Source organism: Emydura macquarii, unplaced genomic scaffold (assembly GCF_026122565.2).
Source record: "Emydura macquarii macquarii isolate MOO-44397 ecotype Brisbane River unplaced genomic scaffold, CSIRO-AGI_Emac_v2 contig_3296, whole genome shotgun sequence".
Classification (NCBI taxonomy): Eukaryota; Metazoa; Chordata; order Testudines; family Chelidae; genus Emydura; species Emydura macquarii.
The window spans coordinates 72814-98690 of NW_027133433.1; the positions used below are offsets into that span (position 1 = coordinate 72814).

Consider the following 25877-nt stretch of genomic DNA (forward strand, 5'->3'; position numbering starts at 1 on the left):
AGGTTACCTAGGGAGGTTGTGGAGTCCATCGTTGGAGATTTAAGAGGTTAGACAAACCTATCGGGCACAATCTAGGTGTACCCGGGTCCTGCCTCAGCTAAGGTGTGGGGGACTGACGAGATGATCTCTTGAGATCCCTTGGTAACAGATTCATTATTCCTCCACTGCCCCCACCAACCCACTAACGCTGGATGGTTGCATTAGCCTTTGACATGGCTCAGCTTTTAGCCTGTGTTATTTCACTCTGCCAAGCGCCCTGTTGCAGGACCAGCAGAGCCAACCTCATTTAGGACTCTGGTGAGGCCCTAGGGGACAAGACAAGAAAAAGAAGAGCAACAGATGGCTCAGAGAAGAGGAGAGCAAAGCTGGGAGAAACCATCTCCCCGACAGGTGAGAGCCAATGGGCAAACTTAATATTCCAGCTGCATCCAGTGAGTGGGAATAAGCAAATCAAATACTTCTTGTATGGACAATTAAATCTAAATCATGATCCCTTTTCTGCAGATGAGCTAGTCTATCCTAATTGACTCCCCGTAAGTCTTGCCCTTCTGGTACAGTGGGTAAATTCCAAGGGGGGAAGAGGAGACGCTGACATCAGGGAAATCCAGAGAAGGGTGATAGAGGCAGAGTTATTTTAGTAATTTATAAAAACTTTGCAAGCATACCAGTACCTCAAGGCTCAGGGGCATGAGATAGTTTCTCAGTGCATGGATGTAGCAACATGGATCCCCCTGGGATCACCCAGGGACTATTGCATGGTAAAGGTCAGACCACGAGCTGATCTGAGAAGGCCAGCCTACTGCTTCCTGAATTTGTCCATGGTGCAACTCCCTGGAGAAGAATTAACCCCCTTCACACATTCCTGATGTCAAGCCCAGATCCTGTTAGTCATTTGCAGCCAGGAAAGCGGTGAGGGTTCCCCAAAGTTGCTCATTCTTCAGTGACAAAACTGCGCCAGACCCTCTGATGACTAGGAAAACAAGCGGGCTTGGTCATGTTCAGTGGGACGCAAGCCACGGGGTATCCTAGCTACCCCTACATACCGGTCACAGCACAGATTTCCTGTGGTCTTGGATTCTCACCATGAATGCACTGCAGGCTACCTCTTGGCTCCCCTTCTCCCCTGACTAGCAGCCTTGGGCCTGGTCTACACTATAAGGCTTAGGTCAATGTAAGTTGCCTTGCTGCGCGTCTTCACTTAAGTTGGCTCCACCTAAGTGCCTCTCCACGCCGATTTGGTAGCATCACCTCCCAGAGCGGCACAATTAGCTTGACACCACGTTGCTTACTTTGACTGTCATTGGCTTTTTAGGAGCTGTCCCACCATGCCCCACGCTGACAGTACAATCGATACAAGTGCTCTTGGTGAGGATGCGCACTGCCGATACAAGGAAGCAAGTGTGCGCACACACAACTGATTTTAGTAACTGTGGTGGCTGTGTGCCGACGTAAGTTAGGTCAACATAATTTTGTCATATCAACGTGGCCAGCGACTGCATTATAAATCAGACAGAAAGAGGGCAAACAAAGACAGCTGCTCATTTAACAGCAACCATCTGCGTATGGCAGGGAAGCACGAAGTGGCTGCTGCGGCAGCCCAGCAGGGCAGAACCCTCGCTGATTAATGGCTCGTGAAAAGTGGAATGTCTGGTTTTCTCCAAGCAGGATGGTGGCTCCAAAGTGCAGTTTCTGAAGACCAGGGTTGACCCTAAATTCCCAACAGTAGAAACACTTGCAATAACCTCAGATGGGAGAAGGGAAGCCCATTTTAAAACTGCAGAGAGGCACAAGATGCCTGGGTCTGCACTATGCTACTGTTTTCTACAGCACCCACTGTCACAGCATCTAAGCACCAACCCCCTGGAGTTGCTCTGTAATGAGTTAACACTGCTGACCTGTTTACTGGGATGTTCATGGTGTGAAGTGGTTTGTTTAACATAATGGGGGTTGTCAGGAAAAACAAGCAGGAACATGTTAACAGACCATACTCCCAGGGTGACTTGCATTTCATAGAATCAGAGTTGGAAGGGACCTCAGGAGGTCATCTAGTCCAACCCCCTGCTCAAAGCAGGACCAACCTCAGCTAAATAATCCTAGTGAGGGTTTTGTCAAGCCGAGTATGCAAGTATATTTCCCACAACATATCTAATGGGCAAATTCTCAAATGCTCCAATCTAAGCAGATGCTAATCCCTTTAAGCAAGAAGATGCTGCATCTTTCATGAGTGGGCCAAAAATCCAGCTCTCATTTGTCTGTGCAACACCACCACAATGCTGGAGTCACATCAAGTACACTCAACTTCCGTGCCTGCGCAGAACCCCTCTGCCTAACAGAGTATGTGAGAGAGCCATGCTCTTGGCATATTTAAATGAATCAGCTGTAAGATTCTCACCACAGCCATTTCCATTGATGGCATTCACATAGCAAGCCAAGTGGCCCAGGCAAGTATCTGTGGGAACAAGCAGCTTCTTTGCCAGATCTGCTATGGGCCACTCCACAGCCAGCTCCAACCTGCCAGAAGGCCAACGTCCCAAGCACAGCCATTCTGCTACATTCACCCTGGAAAGGCTCGAAATCTTCCTAAGCATACCTCTGTGACCTTTGAAGCCCCATTCAGAGCAGGATTTACAGATGATTTACATTAGAATGCATTAGCTAGAAGCAGGTGTTAACACATCTGAAGAGTGTAGGAGGAGGCAATCTACACACTTCAGCCTGGTGTAGGCTTAGCATGCGTTAAAAAGATACCATGCCTTGACTTCTCAAATGTGTCAATGCACTTTCTGTCCTACAATGGGAGCTCTTCCACCGAGCAGCACAACTTTCCTCTTTAGGGAAGATGACAGGAAGGCAGTGCCAAGATTAAGGAGAGAGGAGTAGAGAGAAGAACCCAACAGCAGTGGCATGTCCATTATGTATATTTTCCAGTGCACTATCCTGCTTGGTTTTGCGGCACAGCCAACCCAGGGTGGGTGGCTGAATGGGATGCAGAAGGAACAGCTTGTCTGCCACCTTCAACTCATTGTCTGGCATGAATCCTGTGCTTTGAGAAGTACTCATCCAGAACACTCAGTTCCTAGTTTATTTACAAAAGTGCCCAAGATAGGAAAGGATATTGATAGGAAGAGAGCCACCAAATGAAGAGAAACTGAGACACAGCACTCTTCAGTGCATTGTAGTGAAACTATAAAACCCAGGTGTTGTGTAATCGAGACAGTAATAGGAGAATATATAACATAGGGTATTCCTGGCTAATCCTTCTTCTGTTTTATCTAGCTACCAGCAGAAGGATAATTTCAGCTTGGTACATCCAGATGGGACAGGCAGCTTCCAGGAGACCAGGGACGCTCAGCAAAATAAGCTATACTGAGACAAGGCACACAGATACCCCTGCATCCACATTAAGAGTTGTACAGATTTAACTGGTAGGGAAATCACACCCAAACAGTTACACTAGAGTGAAAAATGTGTGGACAAGGCTTAAGGTACAAATCCCTAATTTGATTTAAACCTGGCTTTACATTGGTTTAGTGCTGAATTGAGATAAATCAATGCAAACTAGGTTTAAATTGATTTAGGAGATATTTTGGTCCCATTTAACTTGGTTTAAAATGACAGGTAATTAGATTGGTTTAACTCTGAATATAAAATAGACAAGGCCTGAGTCCCCTTGCTAATTTTTTTGTGACTTTGCAATCACACTTTCCCATTTAAAAAATGTTTCTTGTCCCCTGAGTTGTTTGGAAGTCCCACACAAATGGGAAACTGTGGAAGTTACTACACGCAGTTATATCAAATGCACACTGGGAAAAATAGGGAAGCACTGCAACAGCAGTAAGTGAAAAATGTTCAGAGTAGTGATCAAGCTGCAGAGGAAATCCCGATTTCCAAATATAGCCCTTCCAAGTTCCACTTCATGCGGGGGAAGGACAAAGGTCCTCTGCATGAAGTGGAACTTGGAAGTTCTATACTTTTTTTAAGGGATTATGGAAGAGAGTAATTTAGTACCGTTTTGTGACACGTAAAACTGTCCCTTAAGTCTGTAGCAGTTGTGAAATAAGTTTTGAAGTTCTTGTACATTTGCATGTAATTGCTTGTCTGGCTGCAAGCATAAGTGCGTACTCTGATCACTAACAGATCCAGAATTAGGTTTGTGACTTGCTTTGTAACTGTGTAGATTAGCTGTTCTGGTGGCTAACCTAGAGCAGCATTTCTCAACCATGTGGCTGTAAGGGAGCACTGGCTGTGTTGTATCCCCTGGGTGGAGGGGAAGAAAATGCAGTTCTGAGCTGGGAAAGGAGCAATTTGTCTCCACAAGCCCCACCTGCCCATAGAGCTCTGGGAAACAGTGTCTGTACTGTAGAGCTTATTTTGGTGTCCTCACGCACTGCTGCCATAGAGCCAGGGTGTTTTTATCAGTTCCTGGTGGGGAAAACTTTAAACATTAATCTAGATCTATTTTTCTCAAATTCATGTTGCAGTCGCATAATTTGTTGTGTCTTCAAATTGTATCTCTGTATGTAAAGTTACCCCCCTCCTGTAACACCAGACACTTCCTTTGGGGGGCCTTGGTCATGATGCAAGTAATCTTGGGATCTCTCACACCCACCTGCCCACCCCCCCTCCTCCCCTGCCTAAACAAGGGGTGTGTTATAACGCCTGTTAGCTATCTCAGTGAAAGGTGGAGAGACAGCACTGTAGCGCTTAATGCCCATTTTTAGCATATCTTGCAATATTGTTAGTAGCACATAGGAGCCCCTGTCATCATGGACCAAAACCTCACTGCATTAGGTGATGTATAAACCCAGAAGAAAAATGTAGCCCCTGCCCATAGAACTGGAATAGAGTGTTGTCAGCCACCTGCAGCACTGTCAAAACTACCTGTGCCTTGTCTCCACTATGATTTTGCAGTGAGATGGCTAATAGGAATTATAAATCCTGCTGTAAACACCGTTTTATGGTAGTGAAGATGCAGCCACAGATGCAGGTGAACAGGCGGAGGCTGTTTGCAAATTGGTGGGGATGCTGAGAAGAGGCATAAGTGAAAGCAATGTGGGGGAGCTGGGGTGGGGGTGAGTCAGCAGCCTGGAGAATACTGGCAAAGCAGCTGTGGACCTATATCACAATGGTGCAAGGTTTAATTCTGAGGGGGGGATTTCCAGTGAGCCCCTGGCTTGTCCAAAAGGGGGAAGTTTTAAACCCTTCCCATCTGTCAATTCCAAACTCATCTGAGGAGGGGGAAGGGCACCCAACAGCCATGTTCTGCAGAGAGAGGTAGTTGAGGCAGGGTCTCCTGAGACTCCCAGTCCCTGAACCACAGTGCTTCCCTCACTCTTATCACCTATCTTATCCCACTGACCTGAAGGCAAGAACGTGACCTTCACTGATAGGTCTCAATCCATGGTAGGCAAGCTCAGCCAGATCCAAGGGTGTTGCTTAGCAGTGGGAGTTGCAATGAGGCACATCTCTGGTTACCTTGTCAGTCCTATTGTACTCCCAGAGTAGTGCCCTTAAACAAGTAAATGCTTTGGGGCACTTTTTGTCAAGATCTTAACAGCTGCCTTTGGGCCTGTAGCAGGAAATGCTCCTTAAACAGGGATAAAGCTCTATTTGCATTATGTTTAATCGTACCCAGTTTAAGGGCGTAGTGCTGTTTCCTCTGCAACAATTCCTACAGCACCAGTGATGCTCAAACTTTCTGCTTGCATGTCAGTCTTCCTTTTCTAATGGAGAACAACTGGATTCATTTATATATGTGAGCTTTCAAGTCTGTTTTAATGCTAAAACCAAGCAGAATTGGTATGTTGTTGTCCTCTGAGTGTCTGCTATATTGTATTGAAGGAAGTGATTTCTTTCCTTCCCCTACTTTAAGGCTTGCACAAGTTTCTGCTTGTTTTTTATTCCCAATGCCTTTAGCACCTGAACTAAAAATCACTCTTTTTCCACTAAAATCTGTTAAGTGATATGGTGGATTCCATCTCTTGAAACCAGACATTTAAAAAAAACACACTGATTCAACTATGTAAATGAGCTCAGTTTAGTGAACACTGGGAGAAATCTGGCCTGTGTTACACAGTGAGTTGGACTAGATGATCCATTTTAACATTGAAATCTATGAAGACAGACCAGGTTCCCATCATAGTGCCTTAATACCTCCCAAACATTTAAAAAGTTTTCAGACTAGACCATCTTAATTAAAAAACCACAAAGCCCCATGATTGATATACATCAAGGAAACAAGAGGGCACAAATCCATCTTCTCTTCTGAGGATCATTTCTTAATACAGCGAAAGTGGTGACACTTAATTTCACTGTTTTTAAAGAATGTAGAGATCTTTGGATGAAAAGGGAAATGTAGTTGAGATTTCAGTAGTGGTGAAGGAAGCAGAGCTGCTCTGTAATTTATTATGACCTACGTACTTGCATAGTTTAGTTTAATGCAGGAGTTGTCAGTAAAAACAAGCAGGGAAGGAGAGAACAGCTCAGCAAATATTTCAGTTGATGTCAAGCCTGGGAACGAGGAAATCCTTAGCGCTGTAGCAGTTTGAAAATGCAACACTCAAAGAGGGAGGGCTGTTTGAGGAGACTAGACTGGCAAACAAGACCATAGGCCTGTCTAGTTCAGGATGGCAGGATTAGTAGGGTTTGGGATAAGATTGCTGTTTGGTTTTTTTTTTTTTTTTAAATCCTCTTGCTCTGAAGTTCCTACTATTAAAATGAATAGTGATGTGTTTCTTCACTGGATGCCACTGATCACTGTATCCAGAATGGAAGTAGTACAAATTCCAAACCTGTCTGGATCTGTGGTAAGCATGGTTGATATACAGGATATGATGGCCTATGGCTGAGTGGTAGAATTGTGGAATCCCATTCCAATGGAGATAAAGGCCTTGAGGTCTGACACCTGAGAGCAGGATCTGTTCTAGGAATTATTTTGGGAAAGTTCTATGTCCTGTGTTACGCAGGGGGTCAGACTAGATCAAAAGGATCCCATCTGGCCTTGGAATCCATGAATGAATGAAAAAAGGGGATAGGTTCAGCTAGCCTGGCAGCTGACTCAAACCTGGTTATTAGACAAGGTGGGTGAGGTAATATCTTTTATGGGACCAACTTCTGTTGAGAGACAAGCTCACGAATTTATACAAAGCTCTTCAGTAAGCTTAAAAAGTTCTCTCACCAACAGAAGTTGGCCCAATAAAAGATATTTCCTGACCTACCTTGTCATGCTAATATCCTGGAACCCACATGGCTACAACACTGTAGCCAACTTTATTAGTGGCTAACTGTCCCATGTAGGATTGTACACCGTTGAGGATTCAGTTTTTAAAAAGATCAATTTAATTCTGCTTGTGCCGTTGTAATCTTTGCAAGTTAACAAGTTTGTTTGCTTTGCGCACACAGATCTGTGGGGCATTCCTAAGCTCTAATGATCTGAGTAAACTCAACGGTAGGGCAAGCTCTTTGTGTGAGCAGGGGATAAAACTTCCACTGGTTCTGACATGCATGGAAAATGCAAACTAAAATCATGGAAAAGTTGAATGGCACTCACTTCGGTTCCATGCTTGACAATCTAAAAAGTTGAATGCTGTGTTTGAGAGCAGGAATTGGGAACTTTGCCAGTGGCAGCTCACAGACTGGAAATGGGATGCTGACAAACTTGTCAAATTGCTCTGTCAGAAGTCTTGTGTATAGACTTTCTGCTTTAGTTTAATACTTAGTAATTTAAAGTGCCTTGAAATGGGAACTTCAAGTGCATGGTGGGAGAGGTTTCTGTTTTAAAACCTGCCCCTGCTTTTGAATGTAACATTGTAAGGAAAAGGAAATTTTTTGGGTTGTATTGTTTACAAAGGAACCTGCGCAGTTGCTGCATTCAGTCAAAGTTTCTGGCCTGCTATGACTATTGTGGGACAAGATGACAACTTCAGGTGCTTTGCTGCTCTGACGGGTGTGTCTTGTTCCTGGTGGCATTTCTGTTGTTGCATAGCTCCCACCAGCAATCACTCCCTACGGAATTTAGAGACTGAATTTAAGGCCTTCTTCACACCTGAATTTCTCAGGAGCGGCATCTCCATGGCTAGCGCACCCACAGCTCATGCTCACGTAGCTATAGCATCATTTGTTCCCTTTCCCTACAGGTGTAGCTATACCAGAATATTGTGTCTTTATGCTGATATCACTGTATCCACATTAGGATGGTTGTGAGACAGATATGGCAATTTCCTGGACATGCCTTACTTAAATAAGTTTAAGGGCAGGTCTACACTTAAAACACTGCATTGGTACAGCCACAGTAGTGAATTAACGAAGGCGCTCTAAGCCAGCAATATTCAGATCTCAGTGGTTCAGGAGCCAAATAAGCGATCAACATTACCCAAAAGCGCCACGGTAGTGTAAATTCATGGTTTCATTTACTATATAGTACTATACAGAAATATGGGAAATATTTAGTTTTTATATAGATATTCTCACAGCAAATAACTTAGTGCAAGTTGATAACTTAATTGGTTAATATAGTAAAAGCATCTTGATTGGTTAATTAAATCAGTGTTTTAATATGTGCTGCAAAGAGCCATGGGAGACAAAGCCACTTGCAGCAAGCTGCAGTCTGAGTATCACTGCTCTAATCCAATGGGAGAGCTCTCCTGTCAGCTTAGTTAATACACATTCACAAGAGGCGGTAGGCTATGTCAGCAGGAAAAGCTCTCCCACCGACATAGCACTGTCTACACCTGTGCTTAGGTCCAGACAAGTGTCGCTCAGTAGTTTATTCACAACCCTGAGCGATGTAGTTATATTGAAGTAATTCTGTAATGTAGATCAGGACTCAGTAATTTAGAAGCTCATTGTATTAAAAATGCTAATGTTTATTTACTGTGGGACTGTATGCAACTCAGCTAGGAGACATGACTAATGTAAACGATGGGAAGTGTAATAAGCTTCATAGGACGCCTTAAAACAATCGGCTAAGACAAGAATCAACTATTGTGTAGGTTTCCCAGGAAATACTTGGGAGGGGAATGTAAATGCACACTTCCAGAGATGATCCTTTGAAACTTTTGTCTACAAGCAACCTACTCCCAAGATTAAAAGGCACAAACAGCTTAAGGAGCAGTTCTCAGATTCAAGGCAGGGGGTGTCTTATTCTGAGCAGGTTTACTTTATGGACTTGTAAACACAGAAAAACAACTCGGAGCTTGAAGGGCTGCTCATCAGCCAGAGCCCTTGCTGAAGTCACAAGGTGATCTCAGGCAAGCTTATTATCACACATGTAGGTTCTCGTATTGTTTTTACAATATTTTCTCTAACGCTTTTACCTTAAGAATAAATATGCTTGCTTAGAAGGAGCTGTGATGCAACTCAACTGTGGCAATTATGGAGGAGAAAAGTAAAGCAGGCCTGCTTAGGAAGTCTGACTTTGCTAAAGAATCCAGTGTAGGCAGACTGCTCAGCTACCCAGGCCAGGAGGGAGAGAGACATGGGTCTCTGCCCAAAAGAGCTGACAGCCAGGAAGCTGGACGCCTGAGAGTGGGTAACCTGGCTGGACCACAGAGGATGAATACAGACATAGTTGCACTGAACTGACAGGTTGTACTCTAACTGAACAGGTACAGTTAAAGCAGTACAGTTTGTATATAAGGGCTAATGGTTTTTAATCTAATTAAAAGTTGAACTGGTGCAACTCAGGATATAGACAAGGCCAGAGGCAGTTTTTCCAATCTCTAGCTATTTTCCAGCTCAGTGTGAAGCTGACTGTTTCAACCTAAAAGCCACCCTTTTAACAGAGTGGACAAGTGCTTAACACTTCAAAGGAGAATTATTAACTCTTATCTTACCGCATTTCACCATCTATCAGACACTACTCTCCTCCCCTCTACATCGCCTGAAACAGAGGAACAATTAGCAGGAGACATCTGCTCCCAAGTGAGGAATGAAGCTGGCTTCTCTCCCAGAAAGCCATGGTGGCAGCAGCAGGATAGCATAAGTGTTGATTTGGGGACCTGATCTTGAGGAGGAATTGCATCTCAGACCCATAAGAGATGGTCTACTAATCTCCTCTGTATAACCAAAATATGCTTGAATCCCCCTTTTATCCATCTGTACCCAACAAGCACATGTAGCACTGCAAAGAACTGCTGGATGCAAGCAGGACCAAGTCACTGGGACTTGGTCAAGTCCAGTTTTTCTTGTCTACTTGAGAACTATAAATCCTCTCACTGGGAACAAAGACAGCAGAACACCATAAATAAAAGTAGTTGTAACCCAGCAACAGTCTACTCCCTTGGCTTTGCCAGACCATCTCAACTCCCCCTCCTTCACAAGGCCACCCCTCTGGGCAATATAAAAAGTGACAAAAATGGTTTTATGATGCACAAAGATGTGGTGTTTTGTTTTGAGTATTTGGCCTACTTGTTCTTTCCGTTATAAATATCTACGCTTCCCCGCTCATGGATGCCTCAAATTAGGCTCCTAAAACATACAATAAATCCAAAATGCATGAAGCCTTATCTCCCCCCGAAGCCAGGGAGCTGAAGATGCTCAACACCTCTGCAGGGGAAAAAAACCAAATCAGACCACTTCTAGCCAGATGCTAGAATATTGCCTTAAAATGTTACACTTCACGTTTTGAAAAAAAGTTGGGCATAAGGAATGTCTGTATGGTGCTCCCTCAGCCCTGAACCAAGGGGGTGCTAGGCCTACAAGGAGAGATTCTCTGAGCCATCTGCTTATTGTTTATGTTAAAAAGGAAAAACTAGAAGTTGTAAAGTTTGATTAAGGGTTCTCTACATGGAAGTCCTACTGGTTTAGATTAAACAGGTTTAAATCTTGATTCAGTTAAACCAGTACCATCTGCTGTGAAAACAATTGTATTGATTGTGTAGTTGTAGTTTACCAACACAAGCTAAACCATGTTTAAATAGATTTAACAGTGTCAACAAAATTACACAGGTTTAACTAAATCAATTTAAATATGCCTTTAGTTACACTGGGTGCTAGCCTTGAACAACGGGAAAGAGATGAGGGCTCTACTGGATCTCAATAGTGTGAGCTAAAAGTAGACAAGATACCTGAATATATAGGGTTTTTTGGGGTTTTTTTTTTTTTTTTTTAAAATAATGTGTACTAGGATTCTTAAACAAGCAATACAGAGCCCAGCAATCCCATTTTCCTTGGCATATATCACCTTAAAAAATGGTGCCACTGCATCTAACTCCATGTATATATGCCAGCATCCACCCCCTTCAACCTTCACTAACAGCTCCATGGAGGCAACCTGTTCTACCGTTTATGTTGCAAAAGCCACTCCATGCACTAAAGCCACATTTATCTAACTTCCCCAAGCCATTCTTTTTGCCTTATCTCCCTCAAGATTTCGACATCATGAGCTTCACCCCACCAAAAAGCATTTCCTTTTGGCAAGTTTGAAGTCACTCAAAAAAACTCTCATTTCAGATAGCTTCAACCAAGTTTAAAAGTTTCAAAAAACTCCACATGCTGGACAACTGCAGGCCATTTAATCAGACATGGTATTTCAGCAACAGTGCAGCTTCAGAGCACTGCCAGGAGTAGAGAAAGATTCCCTGGCTCTGCACAATTCCCCTGTGAACCAAAACAATATCCCTGCTTCCTTATCTCCTTTCTTCAAGCTTCTTCTGCTATTGTCATAGCTATGATCTTCAAAACAAAGTAAAAATGTAAGCCTGCCCTTCAGTCACTTCCCCCCTTTCTCAACATGATCATTATTCTTTCCCATTAGCTCAAGATTTGGATTTTCACCATAACAGACTTAAATCTTTGACCAGACTTGATAGGATACATTCTACTAACCTCTCCTTCGGAAGGAGAGTTCTACTCCATCTGACCACTGGATGGAATAAGGAATAAGGACCAACCTTCAACAGATCAACATGCCCTGCTCAGGCTGATACCCTCCCAATATTTGGATGGAGAAAAGCCTGAGGGTTAAGCATGACTTCTGTGGGGTGAGAAAGAATGGCCCATCATCCCCACCTGCCTCCCAGTAGAAAATGGGAGGGCTCAGATAGCTCACCTTTATACAGCTACTTCTTTCCCTAACCAATCCTTCCTTTACAGCTGCTTTAAGGTAGCGTTATATCTGTGCTGGAGATCCCATTATGAAGCTTTTTAACTTGTGCAGGAAGCACCAGTAACCTGTCACAACTTTGCATTTGCCTCTTATTCACCACATTTAATATGTAGGAGAATCTTGCCAGACTTTTACACGAATGCTTCAAACCCTGCCAATGGGACGCTACCAGTAGCTTACCTGGACTGCATAGCAGCAGCAGCAGCACATGAACACACAGGCAGGGTGAGAGTTATGGCAATGAAGATTTCCCTACAAAAAAACTCTACCAGAAGTGAATGAGGCATTTAGGCATGAATCAGTCAACACCAGTCATAGGACCCACATCAGCTATTTCTTAGAACCACTAACCCTCACCTCTTAACTAAACCTAACACCTTGCCTTTGCACAAAGGTGTAAGAGGGCTTTTTGTTGTATGTCTGTATAGCTGGAAACTTCATTTGCTATTCAGCATATGTCCTCTGAAAACACCCACTCATCAATGAAGTGCATATGAAGACGCAAACATGCCATCATAGATCTATAAAGGGAGTTAAGATAGTGCCATCCTTTACATAGTACAGAGAAGGAAACAGTAATGTGTTAGTTTTGTCCTAACAAACAGTTTGGGGGTTTTGCAGCAAGGTCCACAAACCACTTCACTTTCAAAGGACTATCAGATCCAGTTATAGTAAATAAATACCCAATTCCTGTATACCTAAGACTTGAAACGTGCAGAAGAAAACCAGCTAAAAGCAGCCACAGAAGCAGATAAACTATTACTGAGTATTCCCCTCAGCACCCTGATGTGCCTGAGTATTGGCATGTGCATATGCACTGCTCACTTGTGTTAAATGGAAGGAGGAAACGATAAGTGACCCTAAAATGATTCAATAGAAAAGAATTTGATTTGCAGAAGCAGGATCCCCAGCACTTTAGAAAGGCCACGTAAAGCCAACATTTTCAAAAGCAAATTGATTCAAGATGCCTTGTTTTTCAGAGCCACTTTGGACACTTTAAAGGAGGCCTGATTTTCAGAAAATGCTCATCCACCCACTCTCTGAAAACTAGGCACCTTCAGAAATGTATCATCAAGTTAGGCAGTCAAGATTTTAAGACATCTAAATCACTATTTTGCTTCTGAAAGCCAAGGCCAGAGTAATTATTTTTTGTCAAAGTCCAAATTTCTTGGTCAAAAGCATAATCAAGATACAGACTCCAGAGAGACTACAAAAACAATAATGATGATGATAATAAATAAATAAAAATATTTCACAAGTCCATTCAAAAGCATTTGGTGGTCTGGATTTGGCCCCCCGGTCCACCTATTGAGCAAGGCCTCAGGCACTCAAATACAGACTTCGTAGGCTAATTTAATGATAAAAAAATGGGTGCCTATAAGTATCTAAGATTAAGAGTTCATCTACACACAAGAGTGGTACTACCTTAGCTGTTTGATAGACATGAAGCTGCTCTTAATTACTTAAGTACAGTGTATGTTCGCCTGGTTACTGGGACACTTTCTGAATGACTACGTTAGTTCTCTCAACAGGAGTGTCTGGAAAAACAAGCAGGAAAGAAAAGAAATGCTCAAGATAAGCCATCTCTCAGCAAAGGCTTAAGAGTTAAGGGACAATGCCAGAACGATTAGCTTTGATGATTTTGCCTCCAGCTCCAGCCAACCTACAAAACTGGTTTTAAAAAGGCCCACCTAAGCTTTGCTGACTCCTGATACCAATTTCTTATCTTTTAGCGTAGTGTAAGAACTGGAAACTTGGGTACTCTGGATGGAGTGTTCTACCAGTCAAATAAGTAGGACTAAGGCTTGTTTACACTCACGCTTATGCTGGTAAAACTTATGTCACTCAGTGAGGTGTTTTTTTCACACCCCTAAGCGACAAAAGTTTTGCTGGCATAAACATGAGTGTAGACAAGCCCTTAAATATACACATTATAAAATATATACATGTGTGTATACATATAATGTAGAGTTTTAGCTCACACTTTGGACAGACTGAACACATAGGTCAGAGAAAGTAGGTGAGGCAATTTCTTTCATTGGACCAACTTCTGTTGGTGAGAAACTTTTGAGCTTACCTAGAATGTGAGCTCCGTGAGCGACAGAAGCTTTCGAGCTTACACTCTTCACTCTGTGTAAGCTCAAAAGTTTGTGTCTCATCAACAGAAATTGGTCCAATAAAAATATTACCTCACCTACCTTGCCTCTCCAATATCTGGGGACCAACACAACTACACCACCACTGCATGAATGATTACATGACTTTCAGGCTGGTTAGTAATGTATTGGCCTCTCTGTATCACACTGATCTCTGATTAATAAGATAATTGACCCTGGACTACCTCACTTATCAATAAAATAAGTGAACCCTAATAGGGGTAAGAATGGTACACATAGTTACTGTAGCCCAGGGCCCAGTCCAGGAGGGGAAAACTGCAAAATTCCATTCAGCAAGAAGTAACCTGAAGGGGGGTGTTGTAATAATCAGGGTCTGACAGACCTACTCTAAGTGAGAGCCTGATAGTGGAAAGTAGATATAGGCGGGTGGAACATTTTATATATTAACAACAAATGTTGATGGAAAAAGGTACTAAAGGCAGACAGGTCTACTGCTGTTACTCAAGGACTGTGTTAAAGATCACCAATGATAAACAAGTGTGGGACTGGAAATCAAACCAAAACCGGCAGGTCAGAAATGAGGCCTAGTGAAAAAATAGAGAGAAGATAGGATATTGCATCCATCACTCCATTTTGGGGTCCCTGAAAAGGCTTTGGGGAGCGGGAAGTCAGCTAGCTGGCTGAGAGGGATGAAACAGAAAAGGCAAACTTTACCATCCTGGCTGCCACCCAACTGTTTCCTGGGATCCCAGGATACACCATGATACCATTGGGTCTTCAGTGTCCTGACCAGACCAGTCCAGAGAGAGCTACCCAGATGACATCCCCACTTCCAACTATTTCCACCCAAGCACCACTTATATAGTAAGACTTGGGTTATTGCTGTCCCCCTTCTAACTGTGTTCTCTTCCTTCCTCACCTTATTTCTTCTCTTTCCTACCTCTTTCCTTTGCCTTCTGTTTAGTAAGAATCTGGCTTAGCCATGGCTGCATATTTTGTAGGCCCATGACCAGAGGCAGCCAAAAGCAATATACCATGTCCCTAACTAGCCTGATGCTGATACAAATTTGCCAGGTCTCAAAAGTGGCTGATCAGACAGCATAGTGGGCCTGTATTTTTCCAGTAGCGAGGTGGCAAATAAAAGTCAGCACCAAAGAGAAGCTGCATTTTCTATCTTTGCTGTTCTTTTCTCTCCCCCTCTTGCATGTGTTTGTCTTGTCTTCCAGGAAACATCAGACTTTACCAACAACTTCTCTCCATTCCCACCCCCAAAGACAGTTATTACCATCTTTAATACCATCTAAAAGATGATTAAACATAGGATGTTCCTTATAAAAACTCTACAGCTGAAGGGAACAAAAGATTTTGTTATTACAGACTTAATACTTTACATTTCAAGTGCTTTAGTAGTTTTTCCTCCTTCTGCTTAAAAAGGAATTTAACAGAGTTTGTCATGGAACTAAACAGTCCCAGGGACTCTATACACCAAACCCCAAACCTGTTGGACAATGCTATGAGCATTGTAACGCCTTTATACTCTGGGCCCATTTATTCTGTCAAAATTAATACCACAGGTACACATATGCCAAAAAGGGGCCAGAGATGCTGTAACCATGACATTATACCACTACAAAGTGCTATAATCCCTCCAGTGTGGATACAGTTATACCCAGTGTAAAGGTGCTTTATACCAATGGCTCTCAACCTTTCCAGACTGCTTTCAGGATTCTGATTTGTCTTGCATACCCTCAAGTTTCACCTCTCAAAAACTACTTGCTTACAAAAATCAGACAAAAATACAAAAGTGTCATAGCACACTATTACTGAAAAATTCCTTATTTTCTCATTTTTACTATATAATTACAAAATAAATCAATTGGAATATAAATATTGTATTTGCATTTCAGTTTATAGGATTATAGAGCAATATAAACAAGTCATTGTCTGTATGAAATGTTAGTTTGCACTGACTTCACTAGTGCTTTTTATATAACCTGTTGTAAAACTAAAATATTTAGATGAGTTGATGTACTCCCTGTAAGACCTCTGTGCACTCCCAAGTGTACATGAACCCCTGCTTGAGAACCACTGCTTTATACCAGTATAGCTTATTTCCATCCATGATAGTGAATATACTGTGGCAGCAGAAGGCACCGTTATATTAAGTATAACTGTATCCAGACCGAGAAATCGCACCACTGTTATTTCAGTACAAATAATCACTATCACCCCCAAATTAGCATGATACAAAATATGCACAAATCAAGCTTAAATCACCTCTCTCCGTTTTATAGGCAATCTCCTTGGAGAAAAAACTGAAGTGGAGTTTATCACTCCTTCAAACAAAAGGTGTTGAATTTCTTTCCACTATCTTCAGCAGAGTGGCTAGCACATTTTGGGTGCAAATTCCAATCCCACTGTGGCCATGTCCATACTAGAAACTTTTACCAGTATAGTATTGTTGGTTAGAGAATATGATTTCTATACTAGCAAAAATATTAGGTACGAGCTGCATCTATATTAAGAGGGTTTACAAGTATACCTATATCAGCTAATTGTTCCTAGTGTAGACTAGACCTGAAATCCTATGGGATCTGAGCTTCTAAATCCCTTGGGCATGTTGGAAAATGTCTCCCTCCTTCATGGAAATCTACTTTAGTTACTGTGTGCTGCTGGGAGAAGTTATCTGAGGCAGAGTCCCAGAGCACAAGCCCCAGAGCCTTGCTTCCGCCCCAAGAACAGACAAGTATGAACCCCTCTGGTGCTCTATTCTTTCCACCCAGCACTTACCTGAGACTCCTTGCATGCAAATACCATGGCCCAGCCAAGTCACTGACCCACAGGCAAGTGCCCCATGTCCTTGCCCCACATCCTGTGTCTAGTCTGAATCCTGTAAGCACTGAGGTAAGGGATACAAGTGAGGCATGGGGGGGAACAGGCCAAGAAGCAACAGTGGAAGCAGCACACACAGAGATAGGCATAGGAGTGGGGGAGCTCAGGGCCAGTTTGAGGGCACTGAGGGGATGGTATTGGGGCAGGGTGACTTATCAGGGGGCACTGATGGAGGCTGGGGGTCAGTGTGGGGTCATTGAGAAGGCAGTCTGGGGGTGCTCTTTTGGGGCAGAGTGGGGGTCATTATGGGGTCACTGAAGAGGTGAGCTGGGGGTCAGTATGGGGGTGTTGTTCTGGGGCACTGACGGAGTGGTTTGGGGACAGGGGCACTGAAAAGGCAGGCTTGGGATCAGCGTGCGGGTACTGAGGAGGCAGGCTAGGGGTCAGTCTGGAGAAGGAGTGAGGGGACTGACTGAATGCAAGGCAGACATTCTGGAGGTCAGACCAGGGAGCGGTCTGGGGGCAGACGCTGTTCTGGGAAGGAAAGTGAGTGTGGGGCTGGGTGGGGCTGCTCCAGACAAGGCCCCACTGGTGGGACCTCCCCTCCCCCACCCATCTCAGTCCAGTCCAGTGATGGCTGAAGGGCAGCACCCTCCCACACACATTGCACAGGCCTCAAGCCCCCCCTCCAGTCACAGTTCCTGCCTCTCTACTTTCCCACCCCACCACAGGCCCCACACAGCCTAGGCCTTGTCCACAGAGCACAGCTCCCTCCCCCCTGGCAACAGCAGCCACGCTCCCTACAAAATGGGTCCCCCGCCACGGCCCTCCCTGTGATCAGCAGCCCCCTTCCCCCTCAGCTACCACGGGCCCCTCGTGTACAAAGCGTTTTTTTCGCTCTCCACCATGCTCTCCCCGCCCCTTGGCATAGTCCCACGGTCTCCCTCCATACGCCCTGCACCCCTCCCCCCGCACAAACCTCCCCCTCCCGTGGGCCCAGCACCCTCGCCGGCCCAGCACCCCTCCCTCCAGTGCACAATCAGCATGCCCTCCCCCGCCGGCCCAACACCCTTCCCCCACACAGCCAGCCCGCACCCCTCCCCCACTGTCCAGTCCCCCGGCCGCCGCCCCTCCCCGTGACCCAGGCGTGCCACGCACGCCCCGTCCGCCTCACCGACCTTGTCCCTCTTTGTTGTTGGCGGCCTCCCCGTCGGCGGCGGGGGCCGGCTCGGCCCGCAGGCACTCCTGGCAGACGGAGTGGAGGCAGGGCAGCAGGCGGGGCTCCCTCTCGGCCCGCAGCCGCTCGCGGCACACGCCGCACTTCTCCAGCAGCTCCAGCGCCTCGGTCCGCTTCTCCCCGCCGGGGCCGCCCGCCTCGGCCGAGGCCACCGAGCCCGACATGGCGGCGGCCGCCTGCCTGCCTGCCTTCCCGCCTCTTCTCGTCTCTCCCGGCTGCACGCGGCGCGGCCCGCGCGCCGTTGGTGGAACGTTACGTTCCCCGCGAAGCCCGCGCGCGCGCCGCCGCTGCTAACGGCGATGGAACGCTCGGGGGCCCCGCCGCACAAAAGCCTGAAAGACAAGGGAAGCTGCGCGCGCACACGCACGCCGCGAGACAACAGTGAGCGCGAGAGGCGCAGAAGGCCGGGCTCCCCGCGGTGTGCGTCCTTCGCCTCGCCGTCGCGACGCTCCTCTACCCTCCGAGGGGAGAGGGGAGAAGCAGCGCCCAATCAGTCTTCAAAAATCTCCCGTGGGCGGGCTCAGGACGATGAAGGTCAGGCAGACCGGCCAATCCGCCCGCCTTTGGGAGGCGGGGTCACGGAGGACGTCACCCTACTTTCTGCGTGGGGCGGGGGAGAGGACGATCGACGGAGGGTTGCGCCAATCGAGGGGCTCGGACTGCCGATGGGGGCGGGGAATCCGTGAAGAATGACAGGAAGGCAGGCTAATCCGCTCCCTTGTCTGCCCGCTCGAGTTGGGACAGGTAGAGATTGCCTGGAGATGGGAGCCAATCCTCTTTTGAGGAGGCCCGCCTGCCTGGGTAGAGTATGAATGGCGCTTGGGAATAATCCGTTAGTAAGGCCCCGCCTCCCCGCATGGAAACGGCAACAATCAGTGATTGACGTGACTCAGAACCAAACACCTACCGAAGCGCTCCCCGAGACGGGAACTTATTTGATTAACATGGGGGCGGGCCCTTTGCGTTTCCAAGGTCCCAAGGGAGGCGGGAGGAATCGTGTGACGGACAGAAGAGAAAACCAGTCAGCTCATGACTTACCTCAGCAGATACTCAATGACTGACAGGAAGCGAGGCCAATTAGCTTCTCCTAAATTCCTTCTGTCCCGCTCCTTTCTGCGAGCTCCCATGCGGGGGTATGCCCCCAAGAAAACCGGGGTGGGCCTTGCTGTAACAGAAGCCAGAAACAAATTCCCTGATGGTGATGTGGAGGCAAATGAGGAGTCAATCCGGAGTGACTCCAGAACAGTTCTAACGAATCTGTTGAGCTCAATGGAGTCACTCTGGATTCACTCCGGACAACCAGTGCAGGGTCCAGCCCGGCCAAGCTCAGTGGAGTCACTCCTGATTGACCAAGTGCATGGTCTTGCCCAACTGAGCTCAGCTCTGTGGAATCACTTTCAGATTCACTCTGGACTGACCCAGTGCAGGATCCAACCCCACGGAGCTCAGTGAAGTGGCTCCAGAATGACTCCAATCTAACCCAGCACAGAGTCCCACCCCACTGAACTTAATGGAGTCACTCTGGGTTCACTCTGGTCTGACCCAGCTGAGCTCAGTGGAGTTGGTTCAGATTCACTCCAGACTCGCCCTGACCAAAGTCTGGCCCCTTTGAATTCAACACTCCCCCCAAAAACGGAACTTCAGTTTAGAAAGAATGAAAGGGTGGCTCCAAAGCAGAGCATTGACGATCGTTCAAAGAAAGCCACAAGAACAATTCTGGGTCTTTAAAACCTGCCTGACCATGAGAGATTAAAGATGCTTAATCTATTTAACTAACTTTAGGGAAGGGTACAAGGTGAGGGTGACTTGATCATGGCCTATCAATTCCTAAGTGATAATGATTGTTTTCCTTAAAGCTCCAGCTCCTGGAGTCAAGTGGATATGTGATTATTTCAGTGGGTTCTTAAAGAAAAAATAAGTTTCTAGCCCTTGTGGCTGTACAGAAAGCTTCAAAATGTGACCCCAGGACACCTTAAAGGCTCAAAAAGCAGAAGGCAGATAAAAAGAACACCAAATCTATTATTTTAAAATAATCTCATAATTTTAAAGCCAATCTCATTATATTTGGTGAGCCTGATTTATGATTTTTGAACATTTGGGGTTGGCAATACTGCCTACCCAGGGAGATTTCTGGCTCTTCAATCTATTTCACCCATAAAGGTTTAACAAGATCCAATGGCTGGAAGAGGAAACTAAACAAACAGAGACAAGAAATAAGGTTAGGGTTTCTAACAGCAAGTGTCATTAACCACAGAAACATCTCATCAAGGGATAAGCGTCCCCTTCACTTGAGAAATGGGGTCTCCATCACTTGGTGTCTTTTAACTCAGACAAGGTGTCTCTTCTTAAAAGATCTTCTCTACTCAGCCAGAAACCATGTGCTGTATGCAGGGACTGCTGACCTGTGCTATACTGGAAGTCAGGCTAGATCAGGGCTCTCAAATGGGATTGTGACCCCTGAGGGGGTTGCAAGTTTATTTGGGGGGGTTGCAAGCTGTCAGCCCCCGCGCATGCCAGTAAGGGGGCATGGCATGGGGGGGTCATCGCTTTTTGGGGGGCATCATAGTCAATATTTTCAAAGGAGGTCCTAGCAAAAAAAAGTTTGAGAACCGCTGTGCTAGATGATCAGAATGGTTCCCTCTGGCCTTGAAATCTAGAAACAATCTTATTTTTCAAAATGAAACTCTGGCCCTGGACTTACAACAGCTCTTGCAATTATTAAAGCTAATGTAGCTTTTTCAAATCTCAGTGATTTTCCACCCCTCTCATTTCTGCCTTTTGATTTCTGTGCAACGCAAAAAGACCAGTCAGTTTAACCCCTGTTTCACTCCCTGACTCTCAGGGCACATCTACACTGCAATAAAAAGACCCAGTGCTGGACTGGGTCAGCCAGCTCAGTTTGTTGGATGGCGATATAAACAGTGGGGCTTGGGCGGGAGACCGGGCTCCTCGCTCTGAACATTTACAATGCAATATTTAGCCCTGTGGTCAGCTGACCTGGGCTCTGGGATTCAGTGCCGAGGATTTTTTATCGCAGTGTGGATGTACCCCAGAGTCCAGGTTGTCAAGATTGCAGGGGGATGGTTAAATACAAACAAAGGCCTCCAGCCTGTTAATACTAGAGTGGCTAATACCAAACATGGAAAAATCAGTAGTCAGGCCTCAAAGAAGTCATTATATAAGCTTAAACTCATGATTTTTTAAAGAAACAATCAGTTTGGGACTTATTTTATTTTGTTTGGGTCATGTTTTTAAGCTTTTCTCAGCAACTCTAAGGGGTTAAAGAAATTACTTTCTAAAAAAATTCAAGTTGAAAGTCTGACCTAATCCCAGGACTCCGGGTGCTGGAGCTCTCAGAAAAACATCCAGGGTCACGAGGGTTGGTAAATTATGCACATGCTTAATTTAGTCTCTTTCACATACAGAGAGTTGTAAAATTAAGCATATTTCTCCAGGATTAGAGGCCTTGAGCTTTATTTTTAATGTTAAGGCATGTAGGGTGGAATTGGGGGATCCTGGACATGGGGGGATGAGGAGCACACACAGCTACTTGTATTTACTGCCCTGGGGGAATAATGTGGGACCTTGATATGGAAGACAAGGGAAATGGGGAGCACACACAGCCACTGGTGGGTGGGGAGAATGGGGGATGCTGGTATAGGAGTAGGGGAAGCGGGGAATGATGGGACAAACATAGCCCCTGCTATTGGAGAGAGAAAGGAGGGACCCTGATATGGGAGAAGGGGGAATGAGGGGGCACACAGAGCCCCTGGTGGTGTGGGAAAGTTGGGAATGGGGAGGGCATACAGAGCTGCTGGCAAGGAACAGGGGGATGCAGAGAGTCCCTGAAATCAAGGGGGCTGGGTGGGTGGCACCAGGAAACTGGTGGGGGAGGAGGAGGGATGCAAGGAGTCGCTGACGCTGCAAAGAGCTTGTCAGCCTGCACAAGCTAGCCTATTGTGTTACCTCCCGTGGGCAGCAGAACAGCAGGTCCCTGGAATGTGGGTGGGCCGACCTGGCCTCCGCTACCTTCCTAGGTCTTTTGGCCTTGCCAAAGTGGGGCTCATCCAAAGCTCATTATAGTTAATGGGAGTTTCCCCACTAATTCTCTTCCCAGACTCCCACTGACTCTGGGGTGGAGCTGGGTCATTCCTAGGGTGGGGTCCTGGGATCCCAGCTCTATAGGGAACAATGGACCCCCTCCAGCTCAGCAAAGTGGTATAGGCACAGCCCATTTGAATGCTAAGGCAGTTAAGTGGAGCAATCCCAGACAAAGGCACTGGTCTCCCTCCGCCCCAACCCCTCCCCGCCATTGCTCAGTCTCCACTGTGCCATAGCCCTAGGGTCTCTGGCCTGCATCCCTCTGTTCCTGCACCCTGCCTCTCCCCCTCTCTTTCCTGGCCTGTAGCCTCTCCTCTGGAGCAACAGTGATGGGAGAGCAACCAGAAGTGGTGTTTATCATCATAAGCAGTCACGGGACAAGAGGGAAGGTCCTCTCATGGCTCAGTAACTGGTTAAAAGACAGAAAACAAAGAGTAGGAGTCAATGGTCAGTTTTCACAGTGGAAAGAAGTAAATAGAGGGGTCTCCCTAGGGTGACCAGATAGCAAGTGTGAAAAATTGGGACAGGGGGTGGGGGGTAATAGGCGCCTATATAAGACAAAGCCCCGAATATCAGAACTGTCCCTATAAAATTGGAACATCTGATCACCCTAGGTTCTGAGGGATCTGTACTGGGACCTGTGCTGTTCAACATATTCATCAACAATCTGGGAGAAGGGGTAAATAATAAACAGTAAGCAGAGGTGGTAAAGTCTGCAGATGATACAAAACTACTCAGTCTCATAAGTGCTGAGGAACAGGTACACCAGGCACCAGTGTTTTCTACCTCTTGGCATGGCAGAGATTCAAGTGTAGAGATGTCTCCTTACTCCACCAGGAAAGCAGCTTTAGTTTAGCTGTATAAATTCACTTGGAGGGGAAGGGGAACATCTCTGCTGAGCCTAACCAAAATAAGGTATCACAACCAGATGAGTTCTGCTCCAGTCCTATACAGCTCCAGAAGTCCAGATACAGATTGAAGCTTCCTCTCTCCCCAGGGACTGGGCTGGCTTTTTTTTTCGACAAGCACCTTTCACAGGACCATCTAGTCACACCCCCATTGTCCTGGCTTCCCTTGGTGGGGAGGGGAGCAGCAAGGTATGGGAGTTGTTATTTGCCTTCCAGGAGCGGAGAAGTGTCTGTTCTCCCTCAGTTTGTACGTTGGCATTTCAAAGGCTGGGTTCCCTTCCCATGGACAAAGACCCCTGCACTCCAGGGGGAGAAGCAGAAATAAAGGGAAGAGGGACAGGCCCATGGCCCTATTTTGTCAGGGGAGAAGCGGTTTTTATTACCTCTCTTCCCTGTGAACATGCGGGGATTGTGGGATTTTTGGGTACTGACGGCCAAGATCTCCGGAACTCAGTGGAAAGTAATGAACACAGTATGCTTAAGAGTGGAAATGTCCCTATCTTAGAGTCATAGCACCATTGGGTTAGAAGGAACTGCAAGGGTCAGAGTCTAAGTCCTTGCCAAGATGCAGGATTTGTTGCATGTAAACCACACAAGACAGATCCAACCTCTTGTTGAAAACTAGTACTTAATTAATAGGCTTGGCAGTTCATAGTCCTGGTACCTCTGGGCTTGCCACATCAGTTATGAAAAAAATTGCTTGAGCCTTGGCACCTCTTTCATTACAAATTAAGCACTGTTGAAAAGCTCCAGTCAAGTGGCTTCCTAACTTCCCTAGGCAGTTTGTTCCATTGTCCTACAGTTCGGAAGCTTTTCCTGAGATTTAATCTAAATCTGCTATGCTATAGTTTGAACCCACTGCCTCTTGTTTTGCCCTCTGTGGCAGGAGAGAAAAACTTCTCTCCATCTTTTTTGCGGCCCTTTCAAGTATTTGAAGACTGCTATCATGTCCCCCTTCAATTTCCTCTTTTCCAAAGTAAACACACCCAGTTCCTTCAGTCTTTGCTCAAATGGCTTGCATTCCATCCATTCCATTCCATCCCTGGATCCTTTCTCTACATCCTTTCTATAAATTAGTGATCAGATAGGATACAGTACTCCAGCTGGGGCCTAACCAATGCCCACTAGAGCAGTACTATCACCTCCGGTGACTTGCAAGCTCTGCCTCTGTTAACGCAACCCAAAACTGCTTATGCAAGGTATGCATTGCATGCCCTACATGCCTGTCTGGTGCTGTCCAAGGGGATGATTCCATCCAGTCCCCATGGAGGTTGCCATTGCACGTGATTGTACATGTGCCATATGTGCAAGGTTATGCCACATGGAGGACGTCACTCTGGACTGCATAAGGCATGCGAGTGAATTGTTGCAGGCCTTCCTATAACCACGGCTTGCCAGTTTATTCTCACCCCAGATCCCCAGGTGATTGGTCTCAGCTGAAGCTTTCTGCAGCACAGACACAGTCTGCATTTGGCTCTAGAGCCCTTTGAAATAGTGGCTTTTGAGTCTGAATGTTTTGCTCCCCCTCCAGCAGTGGCAAAGTGGCGGGTAGAGCTGGGCAGAATGACGGTCATGTCTTTTGCCCATCAGAAGCAGGAGTGGAAGCCCGGTAGAGATTGGAGTTGCTGGTCTTGGGCCTGGAGGGGGTGGCACTGGGAAGGAGGTAGTGATGGCTGGGGGAATGAAATCTCCAACTCTACACGGCAACAAAACACCCATGGCTGTCCGTGTCAGCTAACTGAGAAGCTATAAAATTGCGGGGTAGATATTTGGGCTCAGGTTGGAGGAGAGGAGGACAGTCCCAGAGCCCTGACCCTGCCGAGCCTGAATGTCTATACTACAGTTTTATAGCCCCACAGCCTGAGTCAGCTGGCACGGGCCAGTGATGTGAAGGAACTTGCAGGGTCCAGCTGATCCCCACATTTGGGGATGGGAGGGAATTTTCCATTCTACTTGTCAGCTGGCAGGAACCTTTGCGGGTTTTTGTTCTTCCTCTGAAACATAGTGGCATGGATCACCTGCTGGGATAATCAGTTCCAATGGTTTAGTCTCCTGGAGCCTGAGATTCATTGGTCTTGTTTCTTTGTTAACTTTAACAAACCCTGGTCACATGCAAACCCATGCTGAAGTTACTGGGGAAGCCAAAAGAGGAAACAGAGGCAGTGGCTAGCTCAAAGCCGATCAGGCAGGCAGCGTTTCCACTCCCTTAAAGGTTTGTCTTCAGTACATGCTCTCTCTCAGCTGTAGCTCCTAACTCCCCTCCTGTCTACATGCAGAGCCCTCAGAGCCCGGTTTGGTGGTGCTTTTCATCTGGGCAAGCTGAGCTGGCTGGAGGGCACAGCAGAGGAAGGATGGTTTAATGGTTAAAGCACTAACCAGGGATACAGTAACCTGCATTCCTGTCCTTGCTGTGCCATGGACTCCCTCTGTGACCTTAAACAAGTGACTTAGGCCCAGATTCCCCAAGGTCTTTAGGCACTTAACTTCCATTGACTTCAACAGGTGTTGAAGATCTGGGCCAAAGCTCTTCACCCCCACCCAACAGAGTGATTAGAGGATGAATAACTCCAGTCAAC

General features: G+C 46.1%; 1 protein-coding gene across 1 annotated transcript in view; it reads right to left on the minus strand.

Moving 5' to 3' along the window:
• The window catches only part of TRIM28 (tripartite motif containing 28), a 37701-nt gene extending 18960 nt beyond the window's left edge, over nucleotides 1–18741 (minus strand). The window contains 1 exon segment of the mRNA XM_067532706.1: nucleotides 18234–18741. Within this exon segment, the coding sequence (XP_067388807.1) occupies nucleotides 18234–18456 (223 nt within the window). The 5' untranslated portion in view covers nucleotides 18457–18741.
• Nucleotides 18742–25877: the final 7136 nt, after the last annotated feature.